Raw genomic sequence first — 8863 nt, forward strand, 5'->3', positions numbered from 1 at the left:
GTTGTGTCTATTCACGAGACCATTGTTATGAAAAGTACATTCGTCACTAAATAACACATTTTCGAAAAACTTTTCATTTTTTGCCACTTTATCTAACACCCAAATGCAAAACTCAGTTCGGTTTTCAAAATAATTTTCATAAAGTTCTTGGTAAAGCTGAATTTAATAAGGATAAAAGTGGTGCTTTAAATTAAAATTAAAAAAAAAATTAAACATCACCCAATGGTGCACAGAACGACTATTTGACGTATTTTATAAAAAGGCAAAAACTTAGCTATTAACATCCTAATACCATTCGATATGTAATTAAAAATTTCATTTACTGGTAAGTTAAAAAATATGGGGTTGTATTTAAATTAATCAAGTTAGAGCCGCTTAAAGTTCTTATTTAATTAGTTTAAATTTTTGGACACACTGTATAACATGGTAACTTTATTATCATTGGGATATGATATTATATTTTGTTGCACTTCGCTATAAATTACGCTTACATAACTTAAATACTTCTAAAGTATATGACACGTGAAAATTAAATTAGATTTTGATTAAATTCTTTTGAAAAAAAAAATTGATTTAATTCGCAGACTTCCGTGCCGTATAGCGTGAATAACCCTGTACAGTATAATCTTGTAGAGTGTAAAAAGATGGTCTAATAAAGCGGATTTTTTTAATATTTTTGATATAAGCTCAGAAAAAAAATTCCTTTAACAATATTTGCGGAAGGAGTCGGAAATTTTCAACTTAAAGCACCATTTTCTTACGCATATAAATGCACAAATGGTTTACAAGATTCCAAGGCTAACACTTGTATTTGAACGATGTACTTTGAGCTAGCTTTGAAATTATTTATAGTAAAAATCCAACCCAAATATCTAACGAATTTCAGACTAATCGAAGTAAATGGCAAAATGGTCTTAACCAAATCCAGAGAAGACCTTGCCAGATTATTGGCGGCAGCTCCAGATCCAGCCCAGCTGGTGATTTTGCGAAAAGAATCTGAAACTGGTTCTAACGTTAGTTCTGCACCGAAACCTTCCGCTCAAGAGGTCGCAGCTCTTCGATCTGAGCTAGAGCTAATCAAGGACCAAGCTGAGGAAACGCAGCGAATTAAAGAGGGCCTCAGAAGTGACAACATCCGACTAACCCATCGGATTTCCTATCTTGAAGAGCAAGTAAGACTCTTGTTATCCAAAACCCAGGAACCCTATTGGTAGTTGATGAATTCTAATTAAATTCCAGGTATCAGAGCTGCAAAGCAAAAAATCTGCTCTAGAGCCGCGACTTCCATCCACTCCTACTCCTGTGATCTCCAAGTCAAACCAAAATGTCACCAACATTAATATCACGTCCCAAAGCTCTCCGGTGTCTAGTCATTCAGGCGACATCCAAGTTTTCCAGAAAGGCCCTCAAGTGACTGCTTTAATTAGCAGCGTTCCTGCTGCGGAAAAGGACGCAATCACCGTCCGCTCCAAAAGTAGTTTATCCAACGTGTCCAGTACCCATATAGTGGCGCCCAATCCCCAGCTGGACTATCAGAGCCACCACAAAGTACAAAAGCACAAATCTCCAAGGAATGGCTTCAAATCGCCCTTGAGAGAATGTTGCGATGAAAGTGATAAAGGGTCTTATAGAAAGCATCATCATCACCATCGGGAGAAGGATTATAACTCAGAAACCAACTCCCATGGGGACCAGCGGCCAAGAGGGAAGAACATGGAAAAACGATATTCCGCAGATTTTTCTAAAACAAACTCTGAAAAGGATTATCGGAATTCCGATGTGGTCGATCAAAGCTACAAGAAAGCCACGAAAATAATCCAGGAGCTGACGCGGCCCACCAAAGAAGCCACCTTATACGAGAAACACCGACAGCGATGTATAACGGCCTCGGAGAAATACAACGCCGATATCTTGAAGCATTACAACGCCAGAAAATCCACTTCTGTCCTGGACTTCAGGTCCGAAGTGCACATAGGTCCAAAATATTCGGATTCACGAAGCGTTGAAGACCTGGAAGCTCCGGAGAGCCCCTCCAAGGCAATGACCAAGCTGTTTAAGAAACTTCAATCCTCCAGAAGCGTGAAGTCCTTGGACTTCGACAGTGATTGCAACTCAACCTCCACGAGAAACGGCTACAAGAGCACCGACTACAATTCGGAAGTTGACAATAGTCGCAAACATCCCGCGTATCCGAGTTATTATGACCACAGTTCAAAGCCGAGACCGACTCCTCCGAAGAAGCCGTTAAGGCTGTCGCTGCACAAAACCCCCAGCCTTCAATCGGTGGAGTCTTCAAGTAATACTCATGAGGCCCAGAATGGTAAAGCCGAGTCAAGGAAGCGCAACTACAAGGGGCTGAGGCATTCACCGGAAAAAAATGGAGAAAGTCGAGAACATAGTGACTACAAAGACCAAATCATGTGGAATTGCTATAGAAGGACTTTGGATAATGGCGTAGAACAGGGCACCTGGTGTTGAAGTTGGGGTTTTGATTATGTCTGTACAAATAAAACTGTGTTGAATAAATGTTGTTTTACTAGAAGAAAAAGGTTTGTTCTTGTGGATTTGCGGGAAAGAAAGTAAACTTCAGTTGTGGTAATTTGGTTTTATTCACTTTCGTCTGAGCTGGGACAGGTATACAAGGTGTTTCATCAGAAATTAACATTTGTTAATGGACACTGCCGTTTGTCCTGGAGAATAAGCGTCTCTTCTAAACTTCATCCGAAAAACCTTGCGTAAACATATGTCTTCAGTTGTTACTTTTCCCGATTCAGCCAGATAAAAATGTATCTACTTCCAAAAAATATCAAAGAATAATCAAGATTTTATTAACATCGGTTGACAATCCATGAATTTAAAAATACACTTCTGGCTTAGTTGGATGCTCTTTCTTGACCGCATCCAATTTATTCAAGCTCTTCAGGAAATTCTTGAAAGCCACTGAGCTGCTGACCAAACGCTTAGGCTCAATCCCTTCCGAATCTGTCGTGTCCAATTCTCGAATGGTTTCAGCCTTTTCCTTAATGTTTCCAAGGAAGCTGACTTTATCTTGCATTTTTGAGGCCAGGGCTTGGATCTGAAATCACCTCGCGTTTAGGGCCTTGCCACTAATCAAACTACCGCTGAAAAAACCTTAGCAAATTGGGTTTTATTTTTGCCAACCAACTCTGTAGTCTTTTCGGTCCAGAATTTTTGCTTAGGACTATTGCTATCGGATAGTTCACTGAATGTTGTATTCGACTCGTCCAGCTTATGTTGGGAGTCTGTCGTGTTATCTATTGTTGATAAACTCAGTTCAGACTGAAAATTAATCCAGCAATAAGCACTGAGGTTTAGTGACGCTCAAAAACTACCTCTAGCTGATCCAGACTGCCGCTAAATTCCAGGCTACTGCTTACGTTTAACTTTTCGAGATTTTTCTCCAACTGTTTGATTTTTTCTTGAATTGTCCTCATGTCTAGTTCAGTTTGAGACATCGAAGCCAAGACTCCTGCAGTTTGCTGAAAGTCGATAGATATAGAACGTTTTTATGTACAGGGTTTTTAATTGAACATTTTTTTAACTGGAATGACGCATTTTTATTGCTTATTCGAATTATTCGCAAAATTCTTGGCTAATTCGAAATGAATCTTCTATATTGATATTCAACTGGTTTTGACTTATTAACCAATATTGATCGAACTTTGGCCAATTTTTTTGTTTTTCGTCAAATTTGAAAATTTCTGAAAAATCAGCTGAAGTTGGAATTTTAGTGAAATTTGGTCGACTTTTCGATAAAACCTTGTTCTTTCCGTTTGCGGATGTAAGTGGTTTGAGAATTACGAATTTTTGCACTTCAAGTTGTACGGTTTTTTTTATTTCTCGTCGCGTTAAAATTTTTCTGAAACATCAGCAGAATTAGGCATTTTATTGAAATTTAGTCCGCTTTTCGATAAAATATTTTTCGATATGGTGCGAAAATTTCGATTTGTTGGTATACGTGGCTTGGGAGTTATGAATTTTTGTCTAACTAGACTTCAAGTTGTACGGTTTTTTTTTATTTCTCGTTAAGTTCAACTTTTTTCACTGCACTTCAAGTAGTAGATAAGGTTTTTTTAATTTCTCGTCAAGTGTAAATTTTTTTGACAAATCTGCAGAAGTGGAGATTTTAGTGAAATTTGGCCCACTTTTCAATAAAAGCTTTTCTTTATTGTGCGAAAATTTCAGTTTGTTGATGTAAGCGGCTTGGGAGTTACGAATTTTTGTTCAACTGGACTTTAAGTTGTACGGTTTTTTTAAATTTCACAAGTTTAAAAATTTCTAAAGAATCAGCAGAAGTCGGTGTTTTATTGAAAATTGGTCCACTTTTCCATAAAACCTTTTTCTTTATGGTGCGAAAATTTCAGTTTGTTGATCTGAGTAGTTTGGGAGTTACGAATTTTTGTTTAACTGCACTTCAAGGTGTACGGTTTTTTTATAAATTTATCTTAGAGTCTTGCGTGTAGTTCGAATATGCAATAAAAAGTGCGGCATTCCAGTTTTAAAAAATGTAAGTTTGGTCAGCCACTTGAATTTGAGATACCCTGTATCAATTGGTATTACCTTAAATTGAACTAGACGTTATTAAATACAACTTTTGTATTTAATGTTTTTCCTAAATTTCAAAATAGATGTAACAACGGGGTGGCCAAAGTTCAATCAATAACCCTGTACATTCAGGAAGCTTAAAAAACTAGAAAATCCCGCTAATAATTGGAAAATCTAATGAAGAAATTGATGTTTTCAAAAAAGGAGTTGTAGGAGTTTTTACCTGGATATCTGGAGGAATGGTACTATCCAACTCGCCAAAACTGAAAGTTTCCATATAGTAGTGTTTTTCATTGTCCGTATCCCGTTCAGGTAAATGTTCATTATTACTGCGGTCATACAGCTTCTGTTGTGACGCTATGAAGCGTTCATGCATTTTATTGTACTCGATTTCTAGAAGTTTCAGCTTTTTATCCAGAATCTCCTTATCCCTGGTAACTTGCTCCAACTGCTGTCTAAAAGATGGAAGTGACCGTCAATGAAATTCATTCATTAATTTTACTACTATAGTTCACCTTAAGTCTTCGACATTATTTGTCACTTCTTCCAGTTTGGCGAGTGCCACTTTCTTGGTTTTGGTGTTGCATTTGAATTCTTTAGTGGCGTTTTCCAGTTTTATTACCAAAGCGGTTTTCTCCTGGAGCAACTCTTCCAGTTGCTGTTTAGCGGCCCGATTCTCCTTCTGAGTCAATGCGAGCTGTTTGACGAGTTCCTTTTTCTCCTTGTTAACAGACTCCAGTTTTCTGGATAAAACTGCGTGCTCTTTTAGAGATGTTGTTTGCAAACGATGCAGCTCCTCCCTAAGCCTTTTGCATTGAATTTCCAGTTGTTGCTCAATGCTGCAAGGAGAGTCGAATAAATGAGCGGCTTCGCAATGTCCACTGAATCGCACCTCAACTCTGGACGCTCGCATAAATAGATATCTTTCCTGAATAGCGTGCGGCAAGTTTTTGTGGTTAGATCTGTAGCGCTCGACCGATTACTGCCGCTTCTTTGCATAAGCAGATTCGGACAACTTTTATCCACGTCGATTCTGGAGCGGGGCTATGAAGGTTCTGAGTATCCAAAACCTCAGAGAAATGAACATTGTAATTACCTCTGACTTTGAAAAGTTGGTCTCAGACGATCTGGCCGACTTTACCATTATGGGAATTCTGCTAACACTTCCAGGGTTTCGAGTGTATTGATTCAGTTGGGAGCAGACCAACTTGTTTCTGGAAAACCTTGACTAGAACCCCCATATTTTGATTAAATGCAAAATAACTACCGATATAATCTGTACAGGCTCCAAAGCATCCAGGCAACATTTCGCCCAATGGAGCAAATTACGATGGAAATTACAAAAGTTACGGTGTTCCACAGGAGAAGCGACCAACCGAATCTGATCCCCTTGGCCAGATGAGGCTCTAACTGTTGCTCGATTTTTTTGACAACCACCGGCTTTTCATAAAGTTCATCGAGTTCTGAAAATTTTACTGAAACCTTTAGTATTTTTTGAGATGGTATTATTTCCGGGTGGACAGTTTACCAGTGACTAGCTTATTAAAGTAAGCTGGGTGGTACATAGAACACACAAAAATGAGCATAAGTGAAGGCTGAAAGTCATTCGGATTTTGTTGGAAAAGTTGAAAGTTGGTTAGTGCCAAAGGTAACTTTTGGGTTTTTCTGTTTAAATTCCACTGCAATTTTTCGGCGAGCTGGAATGCGGACAAGTTGGTTTACCTTTGCTATATTTGTGAACGTGGGTGATTCCGATAAGGTCCATGAGGCAAAGAATGGCCCAGAAGACGAATCCATAGCCTATAAGAGCCCTCCAACAGATGCGCATGTTGAAGTACGCGAGTGAAAATATCCCGATAGACAAAAAGCAACAAAAAACACTAAAAGAAAATGTTGATGCCTGGAGTTACATGTGAGAGCTGTCAGTAAGATGGACAATACCACACACCTGGAGCAGGTGTGCTAATGTGAATTTTACCTTTCTAAAGTAGCAAAAGTGATTTGTAGTGTTTGCAAAGTAGGTTGCAACTTTCACACCATATAGACAATAAAAGAAATAAAATTGGCATAGAAAACCCATAAAAATTATCGATTGTTTCAAAAGATTTGGTTTGAATGGGAATTATGAATAAAAATGCGCAAAACCTCACAGGATTAAAGCATCCACTTTTCAGTGTTAGAGTTATTTTGGCTGTTTCAACGTATGTTCATAAAAAGCAACAAAAATTCAACTTTCGCAAAATATGATTCATAATTCACACATAAATAATCTGGAGGAAATCCTGGTCTGACTAGCGACTGATAATAGATATGAAAAATTAAAGACAAATAATCCAAAGCAAATGGGAGGTTTGCCACGTCAAGGTTCACAGCTATAAAATATTTATTCTAGAAAGTAATAAAACCGATAGTACGAAATTCCAGCAATAACAACTATCGCCCGGCAGTTATAATTGCAAACTGCCATTTCTGGTCGGTTGTTCGAAGCGGTCTCGGAGTTTCCCACAGTTATACCGTTGAAGTTCCATCGATTGTTCGCAAATTCGATGAATTCTTAATGAATGTGATCAAAACATAATTCTTTGTCATCAAATGAATGTTCAGGTCGATTATATCGTTTCAGTTATTTAGCCGGTTGGAAACTGTGCAGTTTTTCAGTTTCTCAGTTGGATTACTGCACGACTATGAATCGGCGCAGTTTAACCAGTGCGGGAAACAAAGAAATTTCTATATGTAAGTATTACTCTATATATTTCACTTACAGCTCAATTAATCGCTTGTGCCAGAAGAACAACACTTTTCAAGTTTTTAATCGACATAAAATCAATGTTTTAAAGTATTCAAACCGTGCTTTTCTAAACGCGCTCACATTTCCAAACGTTAAAGTTACCTTAGCACTCAATCTAGGTTATACCTAGGCAATAAATCAATGTGACTTTTAAGCTGAAAATCGAAAATGAACGCGAATGCACTACTGGAATGCTTGCAAAGCATTGGCCACTTCGGCCACATAGTCTCCACTGAAGAGCAAATAGTCCTGCAAAACAGCCTGCTGGTTTTGCAAAACGAGAACCATTTCCGAAACGTGTTCTTTTGGGGTAAGATTCTTGGAGCTGACAAGGATTACTATGTGGCTTATGGATACCTGAAAGACGCTCTACATGGCAACATTTTCTACTACAGTAATAACGGAATTAACTGGGGCCTGCTGCCTCAGCCAACCAAGAATGGCTTGTTGCTTACCCCCTTGTGCACTACGAGCTTGCAAGGCGATCCTGCTCTAATAATTGACGTGTTAATTGAAAAAGATGAAACAAGCATAGAAGAGACTCTGAGGGCCGCACAAATAAGAAAACTCAAAGAGGAAGATAGACTGGCCTCTCTGGTTAGGATTATCTGCAGTGAAGCTGCAGTCGCTCCAAGAGGAGTCAACTTCCAAAGACCCGATGGAGTTATAGTGGAAAACTTAGCTTTTGAAGGCTTATCAGCGCTGGAAGCTAGGGAATTTAGTTCATTTTTACATGCCAGACCGCCCACCCAGAAATACAACACCAACTTGCTAACGAGGGACGATTATAATTACGCGATGGATTTTCTGGATCCTTTGGATATCGACATACCGGAAGGCAGTTGGATTATCCAAATATTAGCAGGAGACTCAATAGTGCTCTTGAAGTCGCTGTTTTGGCCCGGACTGGTTTTCTATCATTTCCTGAAAACACCCCGACATGGATTTGTTTATATCGGCAACGGAAAACGGTGCATCGATGTGCCTTTTATGTTAAGCCCTTTTGTTTAACTCACTCGCTTATTGTTAAATTCAACAACGCACATTGCTGTTGATAAATTATTATGAACTTATATTTGGGCAATGATTAAGTTTTAATTTGGGAAATGTTTTTAAGTGCAATCTGTGGATTTGAGAATTAGGATTTTGAAAAATATGGCAATGAATAGCGAGGCTCTATAAAGATTTTTTTAATGCAGGGCGGGACAACTGAAAGTTTTGATTCTTATTTCCCCAAGTGTTGCGTTAAAAATTCGAAAACTCTGAAAACTGATTTTTTATTTTGTGCTTCAACTGTTCGTCTGCTCATAGTTCAGAAATTAGATTGGTGCTTTTAATGTACTTCTGAATTCATTTAAAATATAAATAACCCCTCCTGGCTAAATGGTCATTTGATTCCAGGACCTTGAGCTACATGAAGAAGATTTCCAATGTTTTTGGAAACTCTTAGGTATCTTTTTAGTTGCCATTTATATTTTGGGTTTACAATTTTTAAAGTTTTGGACGGTT

The 8863-nt window shown here is 38.3% G+C and overlaps 4 protein-coding genes across 7 annotated transcripts in view; 3 read left to right on the plus strand and 1 right to left on the minus strand.

Moving 5' to 3' along the window:
• The window catches only part of LOC109535241, a 48106-nt gene extending 45580 nt beyond the window's left edge, over positions 1–2526 (plus strand). For all 3 annotated transcript variants that reach the window (XM_048666521.1, XM_048666520.1, XM_048666522.1), the window contains 2 exons: positions 887–1172; positions 1240–2526. In XM_048666521.1, the coding sequence (XP_048522478.1) occupies positions 887–1172; positions 1240–2478 (1525 nt within the window). In that variant the 3' untranslated portion in view covers positions 2479–2526. The remainder of the gene's footprint in view (positions 1–886; positions 1173–1239) is intronic.
• Positions 2527–2808: 282 nt separating this feature from the next.
• LOC125504476 (protein CROWDED NUCLEI 2-like) lies at positions 2809–6516 on the minus strand. Of its 2 annotated transcripts, none has more exons than XM_048666527.1 (9): positions 6289–6516; positions 5834–6029; positions 5663–5780; positions 5459–5610; positions 5082–5405; positions 4790–5021; positions 3354–3500; positions 3133–3300; positions 2809–3076 (listed from the first exon to the last, which is right to left on the minus strand). In XM_048666527.1, exons 1-9 carry the CDS (start codon positions 6392–6394, stop codon positions 2855–2857), a joined length of 1665 nt encoding a protein of 554 aa, XP_048522484.1. In that variant the 5' UTR covers positions 6395–6516; the 3' UTR covers positions 2809–2854. The 2 variants fall into 2 exon arrangements, with proteins under 2 accessions (XP_048522484.1, XP_048522485.1); XM_048666528.1 differs by lacking the exon at positions 6289–6516 and adding an exon at positions 6095–6176.
• A 493-nt stretch (positions 6517–7009) lies between these two features.
• LOC109535158 (cell cycle control protein 50A) overlaps positions 7010–8863 on the plus strand; it is a 10366-nt gene continuing 8512 nt past the window's right edge. Inside the window, exon 1 of the mRNA XM_019901012.2 lies at positions 7010–7299. Within this exon, the coding sequence (XP_019756571.1) occupies positions 7251–7299 (49 nt within the window). The 5' untranslated portion in view covers positions 7010–7250. The remainder of the gene's footprint in view (positions 7300–8863) is intronic.
• On the plus strand, positions 7402–8438 carry LOC109535160 (radial spoke head protein 9 homolog). The gene has a single exon (XM_019901015.2). The coding sequence runs from the start codon at positions 7523–7525 to the stop codon at positions 8363–8365; it is 843 nt and encodes a 280-aa protein (XP_019756574.2). The 5' UTR covers positions 7402–7522; the 3' UTR covers positions 8366–8438.

The sequence above is a fragment of the Dendroctonus ponderosae genome, unplaced genomic scaffold (assembly GCF_020466585.1).
Source record: "Dendroctonus ponderosae isolate FM_Combo_2020 unplaced genomic scaffold, Dpon_F_20191213v2 Dpon_F_20191213_5, whole genome shotgun sequence".
Lineage (NCBI taxonomy): Eukaryota > Metazoa > Arthropoda > Insecta > Coleoptera > Curculionidae > Dendroctonus > Dendroctonus ponderosae.